Source organism: Ovis canadensis, chromosome 16, assembly GCF_042477335.2.
Source record: "Ovis canadensis isolate MfBH-ARS-UI-01 breed Bighorn chromosome 16, ARS-UI_OviCan_v2, whole genome shotgun sequence".
In the NCBI taxonomy this organism is placed as follows: Eukaryota; Metazoa; Chordata; class Mammalia; order Artiodactyla; family Bovidae; genus Ovis; species Ovis canadensis.
The window spans coordinates 27,726,752-27,751,316 of record NC_091260.1 but is presented as its reverse complement, the minus strand read 5'-3'; the positions used below and the strand labels follow the sequence as shown (position 1 = coordinate 27,751,316).

Here is a 24,565-nt window from a genome sequence, read left to right as displayed (position 1 = left end):
AATGTTTTCAATGCAGGATGAACCCTGCATTGAAAGAGGGATTCTCAACCACTGGACCATAAGGAAGTCCCTTGCCCTTGATTTTTAAATTGGTAGGTTTTAATGTCTTACACATACTTCTGAAAAAAGAAGGGGTCCTATTCAACAGCCCCTCACGGTAGTTCAGCGCCTCTTGATCCGCCCTCTACCCCGCTCTCCCAGCCCAGCTCTGTTGGCCCGGAGCCCATCTGCCCTGTACCTGGGCAAACAGAGTCACACCTTTGGCCGCATCTGTCCGGATGGCAAACCGGTCCCACACCTCCCGGCTTCCTTCAGGGGCAATCTCCTGCTGGCATGGAGCGGGGTGGGCTCCATGAATTGAAGGAAAGTGGAGATAAGTGAGCAGGCAGACGAAGCGAGAGGGAGAAAATGTACAGGGCAGGAGATCGGCAGCTAAGAGAGCCGCTCGGTAGCGGGAGGGAGAAGCGCGAGTGAAGCGACCAGACACCATGTGGACAGAGGGAGGCGAGCGAGCAGAAGAGGCGCGCGACGGCTGCCCGCCCAGGCAGTCAGCTCCGGATCGCAGGAGGTGAGCCCGGCCGGAGGGGTCTGCGGGCCGGGCCGGGTGGGACGTGAGCAGCCCAGGCAGATCGGGGGGCTTCGTGAGCCCCCGGCCCGCAGCCGCCCGCGATGAGCGAGGCCAGTCGGGTGTGCTCCGGCTACTACAGCCTCAACCACAGCTTCGTGGAGCCCTTCCAGTGCCCCCGGCGCGGCGAAGGGGCCACCCTCCTCTACTGCTGCGGCTTCGCCGACCTCAAGTACTGCTGCAGCGAGCCGGGCAGCTACTTCCCCTACAAGCACAGCTACATGTGGAGCCTCAGGTGGGCAGGGCCGGGGGCTTGCGGCCAGGGCTCTGGGGAGGCTACCGTGCCACGCCGGGAGGAGGGAGGGCGCCCGCGTCCTCGAGACACGCTCGGATCCCTCGGATCCCTCCGCGGGGTGGCGGAGCCCCCAGGGGCGGGTGAGGGCCCTGCAGGGAACCGGTTTGTGGCCACCGTCGTCCGGGTGAAGGTCGCGCTGAGGTTCTAGAGTTGTGAATCCGCCCGGGGACCAGAGCGAGGCGCGCGCGGGAGGAGCGCAGGCGACTCGCCCTGGGCGCAACCGAGCGGACTGCTCTGCTCTGCTCTCTCCCTCGCCCGGGGACCGGTCCCAAGTCCGCGGCTCTGCGGCGCACAGACAGACTCACAGATAACTTGAGGAGGTTTTCATTCTCCTTTTGATTGGAGTATTTGGTGCATTTGAATCGAAAGGGGCTCTTTTGAGACTAATTTTAAGGCGTTAACCAAGGATCTGAGTATTTTAAGCCTCTTTGTGGCTGAGAAGGAATTTGCTGTATCCTTTAAAAAAAAAAAAAAGTATGTGTGAGTATGTATTTGGGCGCGCACAGGCGACAGGGCTTTATAATTTGCCCTTTCAGTTGATCTCACACTAACTCAGAACAGAACCGGAGATTCACAGAGAGGCAGAGTTTCAGTTGCAATGATTACACACCGAAGAACCTTTGCAGGACACCCCCTTTCTCAACATCTGAGCCCTTTGGCCATTGCTAGAAAACGACGGGACTTTCAAAGGTGGTGTCTTTCTGGCCTCTTTTCCCCATGATGGGAATTTTATAATAATTATTAATTTATTCAATTGGTATTCACACAGATACTTTCATTGTGAAGGGCTTTCCCTCCCCTCCACTCCAAAGGATTGAAAACTTAGACCTTCATTCTTACATTGTGCCTGGAGAAGGAACATGGTGCTGGGGTTATAGGAAAGAACTGCCACACCACCAGAAACTGTTTCTGACAAATTAGCTAATGTCTGGGAGAGAGAAAGAGGCTGACTCTGCTAAGGACGAGGAAGAGCTCTTTTTCTCCCAGTGTCCTAGCATGGTCCAGAACTTAGCATGCATGTCAAGACCATAGCAAATGAGTTCAAATGTTACTTCTTAGAGCAGTAAAGTCATTTTTTAAAAAATGCATTGCAAGCTTCTAAAAAAATCTCAAAAGGAATACCTACTTACCAAGTCCAACTACAAAGTAGTGTTGTGCCCTAATAGGCAAAATCTCAGAAAATAATGACAGCTTATCCTTACTACTTGGGGAAGAAATCTGTATTGCACTGGGATATTATCTGGCCTTTTGGAAAATGACATAGTAACCCAGCTCTGAGTCCTTGGAGGTGTTAATAAGGGTGGCAGCACCTCTGAGAAGAGACTGTCAACTCTTAAGTCAGACTCAATTGGAAAAGTGCCTGGGATTTTCAGATCCCTGAATAGTTCAAGAGTGACAAGCAGCAGAGGATAGAAAACCTTGCAAAGGTTTATGAAGGCATAAAAGAATTATTAGCTTCCTGGGGTCTTCATTCAGTACTGACAATGCAGCTCAGTTGCTGGGAAATGTAAAAATCATTTCAACTGATGGCATCAGTTGGCAATGTAATCCTGGAGTTCTTCGTTAGTTATTAAGCTCTGAGAACACAATGGGGAGGTAAACATTTAGAGCTTCGGTTCCCTTGTATTCTTTGCTCTCTCCCCTAATTTAAAACAGTCCAACTGTGAAAAATTTCCCTAGTGTCACTAGCATCTGTTCTGAGATTCTGTAACTGCTGCAGAAAGTTTCAGGTGTGTACCTCCAGGTAAATGAAGTTGTCGAGTCGGAGAATTCGTTAATGTGACAGCAGCTACAGACCTTTTCTCGGGGATTGAAAAGCAAACTGCCCTGAGGTGCTGGGAGGGAAAGATAATTCTCCCTTTTCTCTGCCCCACTCTCATCCCTTCTCCTCTTATAAATAAATCCCTAAGCTCTAAGGGTTTCCCTTTGGAAACCTTCAGGACCTAGGAAAATAACACGTATTGCACAAGGCTACACTCGAGTTCAGTAAGTTATTTATTGAAATGAATATTTTAGGAGATTCCCAGAGCTGCATCTTTATCTGGAGTTTTGCATACATAAAGCAACATTTCTAGAAAGTGGAACTATGGCACTGACACAGTTTGTTAGGATTATGAAGAATATCTTTTTATAACAGAAAGAAGTGCCATGTTGTTTTTATTTTTCCTTCAAATCATGTGACCTGGTTTTTAAAGTGTGTATTAACGCATGTAAAGCCCATACTATGTCACTGAATTCAATTAAGTTGATGATTTTACTTTTAATTGACTAAGTCACTTTTTCACTTTGAAGATGTTTTTAATAACTGGGTTCTTGTTTCAGAAATCTTTCCAGATGTCTGGCCTCCTAGCTGCCTTGTGAAGCAAATAATTAAGCGGCTATGTTCCCATATGTCTCTATAGAGTCCTAACCCTTCCTGACACATAGAATTTACAAAAGTCAGCTTTGGTACAAACAAGCATGAAAGAGTAGTTGCCAGAAGCAGGGATTCTACCCCTTGAAACAGAGGGCACCAAGTGAGGGCAAATTCCAATTTAAATGTCTAACTATATGCTGACTCTGCCTCTCATTGATGGCTCAGACAGTAAAGCATCTGCCTGCAGTGTGGAAGACCAGGGTTTGATCCCTGGTTCAGGAAGATCCCCTGGAGAAGGAAATGGCAACCCACTCCAGTACTCTTGCCTGGAAAATCCCATGGACAGAGGAGCCTGGTAGGTTACAGTACATGCGGTCACAAAGAGTCAGACACGACTGAGCGACTTCACTTTCTATACTGACTCTAACCAGAAAATTACCTAGTCTACACTTGTGTGCAGGGCTAAGGGAACTGGCTGATTATCAATAAACGAGCACAAAAATTGCTTCATGTCTTTGACTCAGAAGGCAAACAACCTCTAAATGGCAAAGAGACTTTATCTGCTAACATGAAGCGTAAGTGGGATGAATTTAGCCCTTCACTTTCGATTCTGTTCTTCCTCTCAAAGCAATGACATACCTAGTGTCCCTGGTCAAATTCTCCCTTCCTTCCCTGTTGGAACAAGTCAAATTTTTTACCGCCCTAATCTCTGGGAAATAGCAGAAGCTTAACGACAAGCCAGGAAGATAATGAAGAAAAAGATTACTAGTTTTCAATGACTATTCCAATGATTGTTACTTTTCAGTGATGATTACTTTCCAGTGACTACAAACAGATCAATCATCAGTCATTTATCATTTACTTCCATTTATGAAACATTAACTGCAAGCTAAGTACTCTATTAAACATTTTTAAGTGTGCAGATCACACAGTCAACAGAAGTATCTACTCTTGAGCAGTTAAAATCTAATTTTATATCTTTACACACCCCCACACACATAGGGCTCATGAAAGTACATGTGTTTATATATTAGTCTTTAAAGACAACTTTCTTTTTTTCCAAGCCTCTTTTCCCATTTGAAAATATTAAGTTCACTGGTTTGTGAAAACTGTGTTATTTCTCAAATGATTAGCCTTATACATAACTGTATCAGGAGGAATGATTATAAACTGAGTACTGAGCAAATATCAGATGTGCAATGCATTTTTAGAGGAAAGTACAAAGATTTCTTCCTTAATGCTAGAAGCCATTGGTGTTATGTTCTTTTAGAAATGAAAACTTTAGATTGAACATGAACTTTATATAAATTCCATAAATATTACTTTCCTTTAATTAAACTTTCTTCTTCTCTCTTGTAATAGCTATGGTTTTGTATATTAATACATAACTCCCATACACATCTCCAAAATAAAAGTTCTATACTTCTGGCAAGCATTTGTTTCAGTATTTTTGCAAAGGTAGATCCCTGGTGGCTCAGATGGTAAGGAATCCACCTGCAGTGCAGGAAATCTCTGAGTCAGGAAGATCCCCTGGAGAAGGGAATGGCTATCCGCTCCAGTATTCTTGCCTGGGAAATGTCATGGACAGAGGAGCCTGGAAGGCTACAGTCCATGGGGTCACAGTCAGACAAGACTGAGCTACTAAACATATACAGATTTTTTCCATTCATCTTTTATTAGTGAACCTAATCTTTCCCCTAAAATACATTAATAATAGAGGCTTATTGGATTGAGATGTTCTTGAACCATCCCTAGAGAATTGTGTCACCTTTTACCTGTAATATGAATTCATGTGGTATTCTATAATAATATTAACATACAAATGTATAGAGAAGTACAGTAAGACTTTGATGGTAGAAAAAGGTGAGCTGTAGATCTCAATAATATGCTGTTTATAGTAAAATATAATTTGGTTATGAATGACTGAAACAAGAACTAATAATATTTAAACCTTTAGTTTATGTGCAAACCAGTTTGTATGACAGTCACAATGTTTTTTTCTGTTTTCCTCAGCATTGGTGCCCTGATCGGATTGGGAATTGCTGCCCTTGTTTTACTTGCCTTTGTCATCAGCGTCTGTGTTCTTTGCTACTTATTTCTGTATACAAAGCCTCAAAGATTAGACACTGGCCTTAAACTTCAACACCTAGAGGCTGTTTCCACTCAAGAAGGTAATCAGTAGCCATTATTTGCAACCAATTACCTGTACTCTATTCAAAGTAATAACCTGTGCCTGGGTGGCAGATTATACACTTAAAAATGAATGCTTTTTGAAAATTCAGTTTAGTATGTGTCTTTATAAAAATTTATGTTGAATTAGGTCTTAATAGGAGAAGGCAATGGCACCCCACTCCAGTACTCTTGCCTAGAAAATCCCATGGGTGGAGGAGCCTGGAAGGCTGCAGTCCATGGGGTCGCTGAGGGTCAGACACGAATGAGCGACTTCACTTTCACTTTTCACTTTCATGCATTGGAGAAGGAAATGGCAACCCACTCCAGTGTTCTTGCCTGGAGAATCCCAGGGATGGGGGAGCCTGGTGGGCTGCCGTCTCTGGGACTGCACAGAGTCGGACACAATTGAAGCGACTTAGCAGCAGCAGCAGCAGCAGCAGCAGCAGCAGCAGCAGCAGGAGGTCTTAATGATTAAACACCTTTGAAAGATTGTGCTCAAGGAAAAAATAGTGGCAGGATGTAAATGTTCTCATGAAAAATAACACATTGATCTAATAAATCCACTTTAATTTATTTAGGTGTCCCTCAATTATAAAGGTTGTATCCTCTTGAAATTTTTAATTTTGTTTTTTGATGGAGCCAAAGAAGTCAAATAAACAGAGGAACAAAATATCTGATAATTAATCATCAGTGTTGCATTGCTCTAAACTGATTAGTCAGTGGTCAGTTAGGCATTAGCTGTGTGCCCACCGTGTGCAGAATTCAGAGGCATATAAAAGAAATTAAAAAATAAATAAAAGACAGTCTTTGTTCTTGAACAGATCACAAACTAGTTAAGCCCTATGTGTATGTGTGTGTATATTTGTGTATGTAGTGCAACCATAAATTAGAAATGTTGAAACGTAAGGTTTTTGGAACTGAGTCTCATTGTTATCTTAATTATAAAGTGCAATACACGCTAGTCATTATTATTATGAAACAATCAGAAAGAACTTGTAAAATTTTGTGAATACAAATTTCTATTAGTGTATTTTAAAAGTCAGTTCAGTCAGTTTAGTCGCTCAGTTGTGTCCAACTCTTTGCGACCCCATGGATTGCAGCATGCCAGGCCTCCCTGTCCATTACCAACTCCCAGAGCTTGCTTAAACTCATGTCCATCAACTCCGTGATGCCATTCAACCATCTCATCCTCTGTCGACCCCTTCTTCTCCTGCCTTCAATCCTTCCCAGCATAAGGGTCTTTTCAAATGAGTCAGTTCATCAGGTGGCCAAAGTATTGGAGCTTCAGCTTCAGCATCAGTCCTTCCAATGAATATTCAGGACTGATTTCCTTTAGGATGGACTGGTTGGATCTCCTTGCAGCCCAAGGGACTCTCAAGAGTCTTCTCCAACAATACAGAACTTTGTTGGCAAAGTAATGTCTCTGCTTTTTAACATGCTGTCTAGGTTGGTCATAGCTTTTCTTCCAAGAGCGAGCGTCTTGCTTTCATGGCTGCAGTCACCATCTGCAGTGATTCTGGAGCCCCCCCAAAAATCTGTCACTGTTTCCATTTTTTCCCATCTATTTACTGTGAAGTGATGGGACTGGATGACATGATCTTAGTTTTTTGAATGTTGAGTTTTAAGCCAGCTTTTTCACTCTCCTCTTTCACTTTCATCAAGAGGCTCTTTAGTTCTTCTCTTTCTGCCATAAAGGTGGTATCATCTGTGTATCTGAGGTTATTAATTTTCTCCTGGCAATCTTGATTCCAGCTTGCACTTCATCCAGCCCAGCATTTTGCATGATATACTTTGCATATAAGTTAAATAGGATGACACTATACAACCCTGACGTACTCCTTTCCCAATTTGGAACCAGTCTGTTGTTCCATGTCTGGTTCTAACTGTTGCTTCTTAACCCGCATACAGATCTCTCAGGAGGCAGGTAAGGTGGTCTGGTATTCCCATCTCTGGTATTCCATTTTAAAAGTGGTGATCATGAATTTCATTTTGATATACATACTGAATATATTTAGCAAAAATTTAGACTATATATTATGCATATATATATATATATTTAGAACAAGACGCAGGTGGTTACTAACTTCTATTTGAAAAGAAAGTGAAAAGCTCTCTTCAAAATAATTTAGAAATTTCCTTCCCGTATGTCCCACTTTAGCTGAATCCAGAAACTTATGTTTATGGAGTACATACTCTTTGACCTTCTCAAATACACCAGCACTGCATGACTGCATTAGCTCTAGTTTTCTTCTCTGTAGGGATCTCAAAGGGTGCCCTGTGTCACAAAGCAAGAAGCCAAGATCCATTTGGAGTTCTTTTTCTGAAGCACTGTTAGAGATTACATGGCCGAATTGACAGGTTGTTAGCTGAATTTAGTCCAATGGCTTAGACTCCGTTTCTCCACAGGCAGCATGAAGCAGTGGACTAGTGATTATCAAATAGTAAAATCAATTTTTGTCTCAATTGCTTAGACAATTTATAGTCCTTACATTTTCTTGTGTGTAAGAATCACCTGCTGCTGCTGCTGCTGCTGCTAAGTCACTTCAGTCGTGTCCAACTCTGTGCGATCCCAGAGACGGCAGCCCACCAGGCTCCCCCGTCCCTGAGATTCTCCAGGCAAGAACACTGGAGTGGGTTGCCATTTCCTTCTCCAATGCATGAAAGTGACAAGGGAAAGTGAAGATGCTCAGTCGTGTCCGACTCTTAGCGACCCCATTGACTGCAGCCTACCAAGCTCCTCCATCCATGGGATTTTCTAGGCAAGAGTACTGGAGTGGGGTGCCATTGCCTTTTCTGAAGAATCACTAAGGGATCTTGTTAAAACCAGAGATTTCAGACTCTGCATTTCAAAACAAATTGCTCCTCTTCCTGCCCTGATCTTTCTCTCCTGCTGTCTATTCTCCACAGAGAAACCAGAGGGAGCCAGAGCCAGGCTACATCACTACTCTGGTCAAAATCCTAATTGCTTCCTATCTTTTGATAGATGGGAATGGAGCCCTATATGTATGGACCCTAACTGTGAAGTATGGGGGCTTGCCCTTCCCACCTTTATTTCTTGCACCTTATGTCCAGCCTCCTTGGCATCTTTGCTGTTCCTTGAAGATCCTGCCTCAGGGCCTCGGCACATGCCATCTCTGTACTCTGGAATGCTTTTCCCTCACTTTCACTTTCTTTAAATCTTTACCCAGTCACCTTTCCCCATCACTAAATCTGCATCTTTAACTTCAACATATCATGCCCCCTTCCTGCTTTATTTTTCTCCTAAGCACTTGCCACTAATTTACTATGTATTTTACCTACCCATTGTCCAGTTTTTCTCTATTCCAACTAGAAAGTTCCAGGAAGGTAAGACTTTTTATCTTGTTTGCTCATTGTGTGTCCCTAGTGCCTAGAATGGGCTTTCCAAGTGGCACAGTGGTAAAGAATCCACCTGCCAGTGCAGAAGACACAGGAGACACCAGTTTGATCCCTGGGTCGGGAAGATCCCCTAGAGAAGGAAATGGCAATCCCCCCCAGTATTCATACCCCCAAAATTCCATGGACAGAGGAGCCTAGTGGGCTACAGTCCGTGGGGTCACAAAGAACTGGACACGACGGAGTGAGCACACAGTGCCTAGAACACGTAACAGATGAACTAAGGAAGCAGCACTGCACTTCTGTTGTAGGCGAGCAAAGGAGCACTTCTACGGTCACCATTCTAGTCATCAAACATTCACTGAGTGCCTCCTCCATACAATGCATTGTGCTAAGTAAAAATTGATTGTTTTTTCCTGATCTATCTCAGGGAGTACTCCAAAATTTTATTCAAGCTGGCTCTGAGAGCCCAGAGACAGAAATAGTTGGCTTGTTGATCCTTCTTGTAGTCTTATGCCTCTTCAGCTAAGGCGATCCATTACTGTACTTCTTATATAGTAAGTTGAGGCTACTTGCTTGCCATGAACTATCCCCACTCCACTCCTCTGAAAAACAGTTTATCAAGTCAGCAAATCAATACACTTTTCCTCAGTGATTACTCTTGGTAAGGCAAAATTTTATACAACCACTGCCTTCTGCTGCTTTTAAATTAGATGATTGTGGGCCCATTGGTTGATATTAACCAAGTAAGACATAGTGGAGAGTCAAAAACAAAATAGGTAATTCAAATGTTACTGGAATAGGAAGGGAAAGCAGTTTATATTTGAAAGTAACTCTTCATAGTTATAATTAAAAACCATTGCTGTACCTGTTGTTAAATATGCATGCTTCATTCCAATGATTCTCCCACCCAGGGATAGATGCCAGTGTTCCAGCATGAGAAAACAAGACTTTATTCCGTTTAAGGAATGCCTTTAAAGGTTAGGAACATAATATTATGTTTGTGTAATAATCAAGCAAGTAAAACTATCTCGGAGAAAAACTGATTTCACCGGTTACCACTCCTTTCTTTCTAAAATTTTTTTAAATTTAAAAAAAATAAATTTTGGCCAGGCAGCACGTGGGATCTTAGTTCCCCAACTGGAAATGTGGAGTCTTAACCACTCGACCACCAGGGAAGTCCCTACCACTCCTTTCAAAACCATCTGTTCTTAAGACTCAACCTCCCATTATTTTAATTTTTTTTTAATGTTTTAATTTTGTGATGGGCTATAGCTGATTGGGCTTCCCTGGTAGCTCAGCTGGTAAAGATCCACCTGCAATGCAGGAGACCCCAGTTTGATTCCTGGGTTGGGCAGATCCCCTGGAGAAGGGATAGGCTACCCACTCCCGTATTCTTGGGCTTCCCTGGTGGCTCAGATGGTAAAGAACTCGCCTGCAGTGTGGGAGACCTGGGTTTGATCCCTGGGTTCGGAAGATCCCCTGGAGGAGGGCATGGCAACCCACTCCGGTATTCTTGCCTGGAGAATCTCCATGGACAGAGGAGCCTGGCGGTCTGTAGTCCATGGAGTTGTAAAGAATCAAATGGGACTAAGCATAGCGCAACCAAGCTGATGGACTAACAATGTTGTGATAGTTTCAGGTGAACAGCAAAGGGACTCAGCCATGCATACACATGTATCCATTCTCCCCCAGCCTTCCCTCACATCCAGGCTGTTGCATAACACTGAGCAGAGCTCCCTTTGCTACACAGCAGGTTCTTGTTGGTTATCCATTTTAAATATTGCAGGGTCATGTTGATCCCAAACTCCCTGTCCTTTCCTCACATCCTTCCCCACTCCCCACTGTTGGCAACCGGAAGTTTCTTCTCTAAGTCTGGAAGTCTCTTTCTCTTTTGTAAGTTCATTTGTATCATTTCTTTTTAGATTCCACATATAACCCCCCATTATTTTAATGTTTAGAATTGAGATGTTTGGCAGTTTGAACGGCCTAAAGGGAAACATGTTTTTGTGCACATACTAAAGCTGACTTAAGGCACTGAACTTTTTTTGTGTTTCTGTAAATGGCTGTAGTGTTACAGGATAAACAGGTCCAAAATGGAGTCCCTTGTTGCTAAACCCATCAGCAAACCAAAACTCTATACCTAACTGCAGTTTCAGTCTCTTCCAGGAGAGAAATTTTAAACCTATCGGTCTGGAATTTCCTGATCAATACTAGTGAGGTAAACTGCAGGACAGGGTGACTTTACCAGAAGAAAATCTTTTGCTTATGATTTCCTTATCCTATCCCCCTTTTCCTACAAAATCCTTCATTGCCTGCATCATCTCAGAGCCCCCTTCTACTTGCTAGGTGGGATGCTCCCAATCCATGAATTGCTGGATAAAGCCAACTAGGTTTTCATATTCACTCAGCTGAATTTTGTTTTATAACAATAGTCCAAGTCTAAAATAGTCTAATCTTGGACTATTTTGCCAAGATTTTCTTTCAGGTATGTTTATCCTCTTGGGGTTCATTATTTTTAATGTATACAATGGAAGGCTTTATACATTTTGAATTGATCCTGAAAATAGCAGGTACTGGTACTGACTACATGTAGAGTTTAATTTGGCTACCTCCAGGCTCACTTAGTACAGAAGTACTACTGCTAAGCAATTGATTGGGCTTTAAATTGTGTCCCATAATCATTTTCTTTCTTTCTAACTTTTGTGGTTTGAGTTACACCTGTATCAAATGCTAATGTTTAAAAGAATACCATGGTTTGTAAATTGTACTGTATAGGACAAAGAGTTCTGGGCAAAGGTTGACTGTGTGAAGGACATCTTTCTGAGTAGGCACTCCTGGGATGAGGGCTCATGGCATAAATTGTGGAAGAATTAATGGTTAACAGGGGAGTAATTAAAGGGATGATTGTGTTAGATTCTTGCTTCTCAAACTTTTCCATTGGAGAACTCCTAAAGGTAGATAAGAAAGGAATGGTACCACCAAAATTCCAAGGTTTTCTTCGAAAGCCTTGCTTTATGAGCTTTAAATTATTTGAAGATGCCCATTATACTTTTTAAAATATGGTAATTTTTGATTGCAAATATAATGACTTGTTTTATCTAACAACAGCATCATATCCTTTCCACTTATGAGTAAAATTGATTCTCTTGGAAGATAAAATATATTCATCCTGTGGCTTTGAGTATCCATTGACACTCCAGGGTTGTGGAGTGTGGTGGAGAATTGAGGAGAGGGTCCTTAGAAGCATAGTTTTTGATGAAAATGAGAAGAGCAGAGAATAGAGCTGCTTAATACAAATAAAATAATATTGTTGTATAGGAATAATAGACAACTCCAATTACCTATTATTTGACGGTCTCTTTTGCAAAGGCAGGCAATATAAATGGGAAATGGTAAACAAATCAGCAGTAAGGCACAGGTTGTCTAGGAAAGAAACAGAAATTATATCTAGAAAACTGGGAAAGCAAAGCAAATTTGACAATCACATATGCAATTATTTGTTCTGCCTGTGAACAAAGTAGGATTTGGACCAGCTCAAAATGGTTTGCTATATTTCTTCTTAGAAGGCATCCTTACGTGCCCAGAAAAAAAATCCTTTCTCTTAATGCACTTTCTGATTAGGAAAATTAAAAAATATAGAAAAACTAGTAACTTCATCCGTGATCATACCACACAGAGGTAACAGATATTAACAGTGGTGAATATCCTTCACGGATTTTTTTTTCCTATGTATCTATAGATACATGTATGTATAACAAAATGGGGGAAAATGAATCCTATAACATGGGTTTTTTTCCACTGAACAATATTGATATCAGTGTTTTCCAAATAAACACTTTTAATGATTCCATTTTATTACTGTGATGGAGTGCTATGCATTTTTATTTTTTTATTTTGACATAGTTCACATTTCCAGAAAAGTTGCAAGAAAAGTATAGAAAAGGTAGTATACCTTTTCTCAGCTTTACTAACTGTTAATACTTTGCCTCATTTCCTTCAAAATTGACTTTCTTTTTATGTATATTTTCTGAACCATTTGAAAATAATTTGCAGAATATTTCAGTATGTGTTTCTTAGGAACAAGAATTTTTTTTTTTTTAGCCTAAATTTTTTTTTTTTTAGTTTTTTTTTTTAAATTTTAAAATAAGAATTTTTTTCTTATGTAATCACAGTATATTTATCAAAGTCAGGAAATGTAACAGTTATACAGTAATATTATCTAATCTGTAGTTCATATTCAAATTTTGCCAATATCCTTAAGTAGCTATTTTTTTCTTATCTAGGATCTAGTCCAGAGTTACATCTTATAATTAGTTATCATATTTCCTTAATCTTTTTTTTTGTCTTTGAAACGTTTTGCCATTACCAAGTAATTTGTTGGGAGGTATGAGAACATCCTGTTCCTCCTTCAACTATCACCCATCGTTCTTGACTAAACGTTTTCATTCAAAATACAAGATAATTTCTGAATTATTATTATGATAGCTATAATATAGTGATTTTCTAGCCTCATCATTTCTTCTGTGTTTATTAGTTGTTATTCTACTACAAGGAAGAGCTTTCCCTTTTCCACCTATTTATCTATTAGTTTATTAATATCAGTATGGACTCAGATCTTTATTCTAAAATACTCTATTACTATCATTGTTTATTTTGATTCATAAATTATCCCAGATTCGGCTTGTGGGAGCCCCTTTAAATTGAGTCCTGTATCCTTTTGAAATATGTACATCATTTTTTGAGCATTTTTTTTTATGTCACAAAATGTTCTCAAGCCTCCTGTACTTTTTCTTTTTCCTGTGCCAGCCCTGAAGTCTGCTATTTCTCCAAGAAGTCTGATTCATTTTGTTTGGGAATGGTGTCTAGTGGCTCAGAGGGTAAAGCATCTGCCTGCAATGCAGGAGACCTGGGCTCGATCCCTGGGTCCGATCCCTGGGTCAGGAAGATCCCCTGGAGAAAGGAAACAGCAACCCATTCCAGTACCCTTGCCTGGAAATTCCCATGGACAGAGAAGCCTGCTAGACTACAGTCCATGGGATTGCAGAGTTGGACATGACTGAGTGACTTCACCCTTCACCCTTAGAAACCAAAGTCTGAGTATATAATACTTTATTACTGACTTGGAACTAGCTTCCATTTTTTTTTCCTACTAATATTATACATATGCACTGAACACTGAAGTATTTTCCTAGCATAAATCCTTAGGAATGGAATTGCTGAACAAAGATTTGGTACAAATAAAAGGCTTTGGATACAAGTTGCCAGCTGTCCTCTAGAGAAGCACTCTTTTTTTATTTCAAAAGATATATATCTTACTAATTTCACTGAGGGAAACCATATAGTATTTTTAAACTTATCTAATTAGGAGTGAAGGTATAAATTTTAATGTCATTTTTTGGTGATATATTGTTGCTCATATTCTTATACACATTTTTCTAGGGGGTTGTTCATTTTTCTTTGCTTTATAGGAACTTCCCATACAGTAAATAAAAATTTTTTTACATATAATGTATTTTCTATAGTTGTTGCCTTTTTAATTTTATGTGTGACAATTTTTCAACTGTATGTTTCTCCTTTCGTGATTTCTCCCTTTAGTTTCTTTTTTAAAAAATTAATTAATATATTTTTGGTTGCACTGGGTCTTCATTGCTGCTGGTAGGCTTTCTCTAGTTGCAGCGAGCGGGGGCTACTCTTTGCCGCAGCGCATGGGCTTCTCACTGCGGTGCTTCTGTTGTGGAGCACAGGCTCTAGGTTCGTGGGCTTCAATAGTTGCACCATGCGGGCTCAGTAGTTGTGGCTCACGGGCTTAGTTGCTCTGTGGCATGTCAGATCTTCCCGGACCAGGGACAGAACCTGTGTCTCCTGAATTGGCAGGCAGACTCTTATCCAATGCACCACCAGGGAAGTCGTTTCCCTTTAGTTTCATACTCAGGAAGTTCTTGTGTGCTTAGCGGCGCAGTCGTGTCCGACTCTCGAGACCCTAGGGACTGCAGCCTCCCAGGCTCTTCTGTCCATGGGGATCCTCCATGTAAGAACACCGGAGTGGGTTGCCATTTCCTACTCCAGGAGGAAGTTCTTCCCTCACTCTAAGATATAAAGATATTCACCTATATTTTCTTCTAATACATTTCTTTAATAATCCTGGAATTAAATTTTTGTGTAAAGTGTGAAGTAGGGATTTGCCTTTATTTTTATTTTACAAATAATGAGCCAGTTGTCCAAATATTCATCGGGAGATCTATCTTTTTCTCTTATCAATTTAAAACTCACCTTTGCCATAAACTAAATTATTATATATACTTGGATCTGTTTTTAGATGTTCTGTTCTGTTCAACTTATTAGTCTGTTTATTCTTAAGCCAGTAATATACTTTAAAAATTATTGTAGCTATATGGTTTAATAACAGATTAGGCACGACTTTCTCTTCTTTCCCATTATGATTTTTCAAAATTTCCTGGCTACTTTTGTAGTGTTCAGTATTCCAAATAAACCTCTGAATCACACTGACAGGTTTTTAAAAATTAAGTGGTATTTTGATGGGCTGTACTAAATTTATAGGTAACTTTGCAAGCTATTTTTCTTAGTAGCCTTAATACCACTTCAACCAAATTCTGCTCGGAACACTTACTAATTATGATGCCAAATTATTTTTAAATGCTATTCTTTGTTTCAAAGAGATTTTAAGAACTCACTGTGACCTCAGTAAAAGATGAGGTAATTTGAACTCAATGGCAGAAAAGGACACTTGTGTCTCCTGAAAGGGGCCTTTCTACTGAAAGTGATGAACCTGGAATTTCCTGCAACTCTTTTTGCTCCTAGAATGTAGAAAACCAAATTGCTCAGTAGAGTTACTGCTACTTTTAGCAGCTGTGAGTCCTCCTCAGGGAGCCGGGTTAGGCAATGCTGGCTGATATCGGAACCAATTAGCAAAACAGAAGCCAAAGATTTAAAATATCAGCTAAATTCTTTTGTGAGCTATGCCAGTCACCTATGGTTGAAAGAATCCAACAATGCAGGAAAGAAAAAAAAAAAAAGTCCAATTGTGGAAAAAAATAGGATAGGAAAAACATTTCTGGAGAGAACTGAGTTCATTCACTGTTGTTAGAGCATGTCTAAGATTTTTTTCACAATGAATTGTTAGCTGTATTTTCATGAGATACATATGTGTCCTCCAGGGGAAGGCAGAGCATTGAAGAAGGGAGAGGTCAATAGATCACGAGGCAAATTTTGCTCACTTCACCATTTTTCTCAGATCCAGTTCTGTGGTTCTGTGTATTGTATTAAATTTGAAGGGAAAAATGTCCCCTCATAAATAAAAAACACCTTTAGGGTGCAAATTTAAGATTGCTTGTTTCCACTAGACGAAAATGCAAGATGAGTCGGGTGGGAGAGATTTCTGCTAAACAATACGGTGAGTCAGCTGGTTTGTCACTGAGGCTGCTATAGGGCAGCAGATTGGTAATGCAGAAGCTGGGAGGTCACAGACAGAGTGGCAGAAAAGCTTAATTACAGTCCTGCCACATAGCCCGAAGATAAAGACCTGCAGTGGGGCCCAGCATTCTTTTGATATTTTGAAATGGCAGGCAAAAGCAGAGTTCACAGAAAAGTTTCAGGATAAATGGACCTCTGAGGAATGGTTCTGAAAATGAATGTAAAATTTAACTATTGCAGAAAAAAAAAAAATTGGCCTAGTTTGTGATGAGGATAAGCAGAAAGATTTTGATGAATTTGATTTAAATGGTGAATTTGATTTGCTTGATGAACTGAATTTAAATTTTAGCAAAGGCCAAAGCTTTAATTTAAATGATGGGCTGAGAGGCGTAGGACTAAAGGAAGGTTGAGATTTAGGGATGTTGACCAGACTGAAGAAAAGAATAAAAATGGGACATGAGCAGCAGAAAGGACAACTAGTGTCAACCGAGGAGAACACAGGGATGTTGGATCTTTGTAGTCTGCACTCAGGTAAAGAAAAGAAGAAATGAAATAAGAAAAATCCTTTATGTGTAACAAATCCCTTGAGAGCCCAATGGTATTACAGATTTCTTATTTAAAATTTAATCCATGTTGTGACCTTGTGACAGAAGAGGCAGCTGGTTTTATCTCTTTGTTGGCTAAAAAGTAGTTTCTGTTTATTAAAGGAAAACTACGAAAAGGTGAAAAGGAAAACTAGGAAAAATAAGACTTTTTCTCGTCTCTCTTTTAAAATCATTCCAAAGGGATGCAGTTAGCTGGACTCTGATATCACTACAAGCACAGCCCCACTTAACTGCAGTTGCTTTTTCCATAATATGCCCGATTACTCTAACTTACCAGAGGGATATACATTGAAAGCACTTTTGACTTTTAGAAGATGCAGGTTTAATCCCTGGGTCAGAAAGATCCCCTGGAGGAAGAAATGGCAACCCACTCCAGTATTCTTGCCTGGGAAATCCCATGGACAGAGGAGACTGGCAGGCTTCAGTCCATAGCATTGCGGAGTCAGACATGATTGAAGCAACTTAGCACACACACACACAAGCTGCAGGAAGAGAGGGAACACCAGGGTGTTGACTTCCTAATCAAAGTTCTTGCTTCAAATGATGTCAGTATGGTGTTTATATCAAATCTTTTCTTATTTTTTCATGTAGCAAATCAGTTTGGCTAGTGGCACTGCCTTGCCTTAAGGAGCCAGTCTAAGAAGTGATTTTTGTGCCTGCACTGGTTAAAAGGATCCAGTAGCCAAGGACATAATGAACCAGGGCTGGGGAACAGGGGGTTTTACAAGTCCTAGAAGAAGGAAAATCTATAATGCTGGAATGTGCTTTGCAAGCCTCTAAATCTCAAGAGGACAGTAGACAGGTTAGATAAATTCTTTCGGTTGTTTCCAGAAAAACACATAATGGAAACAAGCTGACAGCTCTGGAAATGCCTTAAGAGAGAACCCCAGACTAAGGGATTCCTAGAGAGAAGCTCAAATTAAGGAATTAACTTTCTGAGTTTAATCCTCATAAAAAGCAAAAAACTCTTCTATGTGACAAGGTTGAAAAACCATCTTGAATGTCTCACTAGAATATTAGGAATTTAACTGTGGAAAAAGCTTAGGAAACATGAAGGATTTGAATAAACCAACATTACAGTCTTCAGACTTTCAGGACTTTGACTAAAAGGTTAAAATTTTAGATGTTTAAAGAAACGCTGGAGAGGGAAAACGAGTAAGAGGCACAAACTATTATGTATACGTAAGTGACAAGGACATATTGTATAGCATAGGGAATATAGCTAATATTTATAACTTTAAATGGAGTATAATCTGTAAAAATATTGAATCACTATGTTGTATGCCTAAAACTAACATGATATAAATCAACCATACTTCAACAAGGAAGAGGGGCTTCCCTGGTGGTTCAAAGGTAAAGAATCCACCTCGAATCCACCTGCCAATGCAGGAGACGTGGGTTTGATCCCTGGTCCGGGAGGATCCCACATGCCATGGAGCAGCTAAGCCCCCGTGTCACAGCTACTGAGCCGGTGCTCTAGAGCCTGGGAGCCACAACCACTGAGTCCATGTGCCGCAACTGCTGAAGCTCGCACTCCTTAGAGCCCATGCTCTGCAACGAGGGGTCACTGCAATGAGAAGCCCACGTACCTCAACTAGAGAGCAGCCCCCACTCTCCGCAACTAAAGAAAAGCCTGCTTAGCAACGAAGACCCAGCACAGCCAAAAATAATAAAGAAAAGAAATGCTTATATCAGATACAAATTCTGCCCAGACAATATGGAACTAACTTTTATTTTAAATCCTTGGTCTTTTTAAACTTTACCTACTGTGATACTGTAGAGTACAAATGATGCTAAACCAATAAAAATAAACCTACATTTTATTTTCCAAATGTATATAAAGCAAATAGTTTCAAGGGTGTATATATATATATGTGTGTGTGTGTACACATATGTATATAAACTTAGGTAATGGGATCTACATATATACATATGTTTAATATACATACATACACCCTGGAGAGAGAGATATATATATATCCCATTACTTAAGTTTTTAGCAGTTACATTTGAATCTCAAATATCCTTTATGGTCTACCTTGCAAATAACAGTCAAGAATCTATCAGGTCATCAAATTTTCATGCCAGCTTCCCCAACTACATTTATCTTAAACAATCTTGCTTGCTGATTGGGCAAAGAGCTACTTGCCAGGCTAGAAAATGTTGTGATTACAACAATTATCTTTTTGTTTAAAAATCAAATTATATAGTCGAAACATTATGATTGGATGTTTAGGGATAGAACATTAATTAACACCAGAGTTCAGAAGTAATGAAATAAAGTCCATCTGTTGTAGGCCCCACATTTTAAACTTACGATACTTTCAATGTTAGCTCAGCGAATGCCGCACGTTTCAGGCATATGAGTAAGATCTGAGAGCTGGCGTGAAACATTATCTTTCAAAACTTACCAATAACATTGTCCCTTAACAGCCCACAGTGGAGGATGTCCTCATTGACTCCAGAGAGCAGTCTATGTCTAAATTACTTAGAAATAGGCAAAGCCAGGCAGTATGAACACACTTAAAGATGAGGCTCAGATTTAACTAAAGAGGGAAAGTGAAAAAGTCATATAAGAAGACAGACTAGATGGCAAACAGTAGAGAAAAGCTACTTCTAATAGTGAAATCTCTTGACTAGTGAGTCTCCTTTCCCCTTTAGGTAGTTTTGGAGCAGACTTTCTAAAATTTAAAGGATAAGTAAGAGTTATTCAAGCAAAGAAGAGAGTTAGGGACACCGGGCAGCTGGAAGCATGCAAAGGCTTGGGGCAGAGAGAGCAAGCAAGCAAGCAGGGCAAGTCTGGGAGCCTGTCAGTCAGTATTTCTATATGTCTGAAATGCCAAATGCGAGGAAGGGAATGGGGCCAGCTGAGCCAGCAGAGGGAAGCAGGGCTGATCCTCTGTCTAAACCAGAAATTCAGACTTGATCCTAAAGGATTTTAAGTAGGGAGACGCTGTTATGAGGAAATGCTGTATGAGCAGTAACTATTATCGTACTGCTTGATAGTATCGCACCTCTCACTTAATGTTATATTCAATATAACAGAACATTCAATATCATTAAAAATTTCTAGAAATCAGTTTTTTCAAATTAAATGACTGCATCATACTTCACTACTATTGTTAAGGTACTTACATTTTTTGGTATTGAAAATAATCAGTGAGTATCTTTATATATAAATTTTAGAGCTCATCTCTCATGGATTCCTTGGGAACTTCACATTAAAATCACAAGGTATGAACACTCGAGACTTAAAAAATAAATGTACAGGTTACATTCCCATTGGGCTGTCCCATTAGCCCAGCTTCCTAGGGCTCAGCAGGACATCCCCCACTACGGGTTGATTTCATAGACCAACAATATTTATAAGTCTTGAAAAATGATGTCTCACTATAGCTAGCAGATATTGCCCACTGACCTGAAACATGCATGGCATTATTCTCTGGGCTAATATTAAAAGTATCAAGTTTAAAATGTGGGGTCTTGAGTGGTACCATATATGGTTTTATTACTTCTGAATTTTTGTGATGGAAATATAATTACTAATATAGTAAATATAGATTACTTACTCTTAGCCAAGAAAGATTACTTTTAATCTGCTCCTAATTGAGACATGAAAAATGGTATTATAATGTTTTGAATTTACACATCTTTCTGACTAGTGGAGATGCAGTATATCTTTTGTCCATCTCTTTACCATCTTACGTATGGATGTGTAAGTCCCTGTTACATTTGACATGAATTATTTGTTCTAAACGTTTCTTCCCAGTTGACTTTCAGCCTTGTCTTGTGCAATCTACAACTTTAAAACTTTTTACTATGTCACACTTTCACTCAACAAACTGACTGAACACTAGCTACATGCAAGGCAATTTTCCTGCATCATCAATGAATAAAATAGCGATCTCTGGCATGTGGTGCTTATATTTTAGACAGAGGAGACAGATAATAAATGATAAAATAAAAAGGTAAATTATATAGTATATTAGAAGATCAATACTATGGGAAAAATAGTAGAGAGCAGAAGGAATTGGGGATGGGATGGAGGGAACGTAGGTTGTAATTTTAAATACAGTGTTTAGGTCCGATTGAAAAGGTGACTTTTGAGCAAGAATTTAAAATTAAGAGTTACCATACAGATAATCAGAGGGAAGAGCACGCCAGAGTGAACAGCCCGTGCAAAGGTCTAGTGGCTAGAACATGCATGAAAGTCTGATCAAAGAGGTGAGAGTGAGAGAGAATGAGAGGACAAGGTAGAGAAAGATGAAGTCAGGGATATTAGTGTGTGTGTGTGTGTGTGTGTGTGTGTGTGTGTGTGTGTATGAAAACATGAAGGCCATTATAAAGACTTGGGTGAGATGAAGGTTCTGAGTAGAGGATGTGCTTTATGTTTCAAAGGATTACTCTGAGTGCTGTGCTCAAAACAGAACAGTGGTAGTAGTGAAGGTGGTCTGATTCCGGATGTATTTTAGAAGTGTAGTCAACAGGATGTCAGGTGAATTGGTGGTGGGGCTGAGAGAACAGGAGCAAGGCTGACTGAGGTTTTAATCCTGAGCAACTAAACACATGGAGTTGCCACTGATTGAGAAGATGAAGACTTTAAGAAGCTTTTTTTCCTGGGAATGATCCAAATATCAGTTTTGGACTAAGTTGGAGATGTCTATTAGATACCCAAGTGGAGATGGCAACTAGGCTGTTGAGTCTAGAGTTCAGAGGAGGTGTGGATTAGAGATATGTATCTGGGAATGATCAGCAGAGATAGTGTTAAAAACTGTGGGGCAGTTGAGACTAATAAGGGAGTGAGACAGAGACAGGAACCAATGGCTGGAGCCCACAGGCCCTCCTCCAGCCCAGGATGCCTGGGAGAGGAAAAGGGGCCAACAAGGGATATCAGGAAGGAGCAATGGTGACACGGAGTGAGTCGAGGAATGGTGGCATCTAGGAAGCCAAGGAAAGAACAGGCCACTTATGGGTCATATAAATGTGGCTTGTGAAGTGGGCTGTGGGTTTAGCAACAGGGGGTCGGTGAATAGCACCATCTGTGACTTCTTGCACTGCTTTCACATATTTGTAAATTTAAAATATATATTTCAGTTTGTATATATTGGTGAAATACATTACATATTATTTTCACACTTAAGATTTCTAACATCATCCACTGATTATAATAACCCATTTATTCACTATGAGCTTGTTAGTCTAACTTCTGATGAGCAAAGATCCATATTTCTCCACCCGTGAGCATTCTGGACCCATTTACATAAACTGAGTGAATGGGATTGTGGAACAAACATGTGCTTTTTAAATGTTACATCTAAATTGATTATAACGGCAAAGCCTTGAGATTGTTGTAAATTATGACTTTAGCTTTGTTCACTTCATGCATAGGGACAGTCACACTTTTACTAAGCAACCCAGAAATTGTTACCTTCTGATCAAAAGTGTACTCTCCTCCATGGAAGTGTAGAGAAAGCAATCAAGCATGGAAACAAAATCCTTACTTTTGTTACTGAAAATTTCCCTTATTTGATCTTCAGGAGAAAATGCTGAAGAACAACTCTGCAATGATTCATACACAGTGCTTAGAGGACATCTTACTTCCAATATGCTAAGAAGTTTATTTTTTAAGGACAAATTTTAAAGTAAAATTTGATGTCATAATTTCAAATAATTATTTCATTTTGTTTTGTGTATTTATTTGCAGGCAACTCAAATAGAAAAAGCAAAGCCCCCCGTTCAAATGCAGCATCAAATTCAACAAATGAAACGTTCTATGAGGCTGATGATATAATTCAAGAAAAAACAATGGATACGACACAAATCAACACTGCTTATTGTTAAAAATCCTGTGTTGTAAAAGCTCACTGGAGAGATGGAACAAAAAAATAAAGAGTGCACTTCAAATACAGTTTGTAATAATACTTTTCAAAACTTTGCCACACACAAAGCCAGACACAGTTGCAGTTTTGATCATTCAGTTAATTTATTAAATATCCACTAGGTTTCTGATAGACTGCCATGTGAGGAAGTTTACTTTTATTTGCTAATTAATGTGTTTCTACATTACATGAAATTATGCTAACATTTCAGGAGAAATTATAGAATTTATCAGTAACACAGATTAGCGCACCTATGTCAGTGAGGAACAATGAGAAGTTCATGTCACATTACCAGCATTTCACACGTTTCTCATTCTTGGAGGCAGTTATTTTCATAAGAGATGGTACTGGATAAGCTAAATCTCAGATAGCTGGCCTTATGAACGAGAAATGGCTTGTTCTTAAGTCTCTTAGAAATCAACCCATGCCTTTTTTAGAGGGTTTGCTGAACACACAATGTATTATTGCCTTTATAAAAACTAACATTAGATAACAAAATATATCATGTATAACCTGCATGATAAATATTTTCTATATACCAAGGGGTAATCATAACAAAAATCCTTCACTGATAAAGTTCCTAAGGAATTTCTAGAATGAAAGTTATAAAGCAAACAAGTTACTTCTCTGGTCCCACCTAAGTCTACTGCAGTAATACCATTTAGACATCTAGAAATAAAACTACAGTTTCTGCAAATTAAACCTGCTTTAAAAGATTTTTATTCATAAACATGGTTTCTATTATAAGAATGGAGACCTGGTCCTACAATGGAATTCAATAGGAAAAAAAAGAATTAATTTTAAGCTGGCTCTGCTAAACATATCCACTGTGTTGTACCAAGTTTCTGTAGCTGGAAGACTAGCCTTTCAAGGTATGCCAAATACACTCTGATCTGTTAGGGTAGGGGGCAGGTAAGGAATGCTTTATTCCTCTCTGGCATGCGAAGCTCAGGGTTACAAACTTTTGATCATTAGCCTGTCAAAATTTCTACCAAGAGTTGGGAATTCTAGCACTGTCCAGTAGAGGTTTTTATGTGATGATGGAAATGTTCCTTCTGTATCTGTCTTGTCTGGCAAGGTAGCCACCAGCCATATGTGGCCACTGGGCACTTGAAATGTGGCTAGTGCAACTAAAGAAATACTTTTTCATTTAATTAATCTACATTTCAGCAGCCACATGTGGCTAAGTTGACAGCGTAATTCCAGGTCATTATTGCAACATCTTACTGCCTGTGTTGTATTTCCAATTCAAAAGGAAAACAGTTTTGCCAATGTTTAAATATTAAAATTGCTTAGAGTGTGTGTGTCTGAAAGTTGAAACATTTCCACTACAAAAATGACATTTTATGTGGTTATAAAACCAAAGAATTTTCATTTATTTTTTGAGAAAACACATAAAGCATTTGTGGGTAGTTCTTGATCTCAGATCCAGCTTTGATGGAAAAAAAAAAAAATCCCAGACAATTGTGTATCTTGATACACAGATAAAAATAGTTATATTACTAATTAGATGTTGCCTCAGGTGAAAATCTCAGTTGAGAAGGTTAGTTAAGGCGCTGTTTAGTCTACTTTTGTTGCTTAAGGGCAAGAGCAGAGGCCATAAAGAGTAAGAAGCAGGAAACTTAAGAGACGGGCAGGGCCAGCAAAATCCTCCTGATTCCCCAGACTTTCGGAAAGGCAAGCTGGGGTTGGGCATGCATCGTGGGTTATGCTCTCAGGGAGGCAACCCAGTTCTCTGGCACTCTGCAAAATTTTGGAGGAGTTAGGAGGAGATAAATGAGGTCTGAAGACCCTGGGCTCTGCAAGTGAAAGTATCATTTAGTGGACGTAAAAAATCCCTACTAT

General features: G+C 39.8%; 1 protein-coding gene across 1 annotated transcript; it reads left to right on the top strand.

Annotated features, from left to right (window-relative positions):
* The first annotated feature begins 461 nt into the window (after positions 1 to 461).
* On the top strand, positions 462 to 24,174 carry SHISAL2B (shisa like 2B). Its single transcript, XM_069556312.1, has 3 exons — positions 462 to 860; positions 5,290 to 5,447; positions 22,546 to 24,174. Exons 1-3 carry the CDS (start codon positions 670 to 672, stop codon positions 22,680 to 22,682), a joined length of 486 nt encoding a protein of 161 aa, XP_069412413.1. The 5' UTR covers positions 462 to 669; the 3' UTR covers positions 22,683 to 24,174.
* Positions 24,175 to 24,565: the final 391 nt, after the last annotated feature.

What these genes read in the sequence shown, in the direction of transcription:
- SHISAL2B (XM_069556312.1), top strand. Translation starts at nt 670, where the DNA reads ATGAGCGAGGCCAGTCGGGTGTGCTCCGGCTACTACAGCCTCAACCAC. An exon ending in AGCTACATGTGGAGCCTCAG is followed by an intron (nt 861 to 5,289) that starts GTGGGCAGGGCC and finishes TGTTTTCCTCAG; the next exon opens with CATTGGTGCCCTGATCGGAT. An exon ending in GGCTGTTTCCACTCAAGAAG is followed by an intron (nt 5,448 to 22,545) that starts GTAATCAGTAGC and finishes ATTTATTTGCAG; the next exon opens with GCAACTCAAATAGAAAAAGC.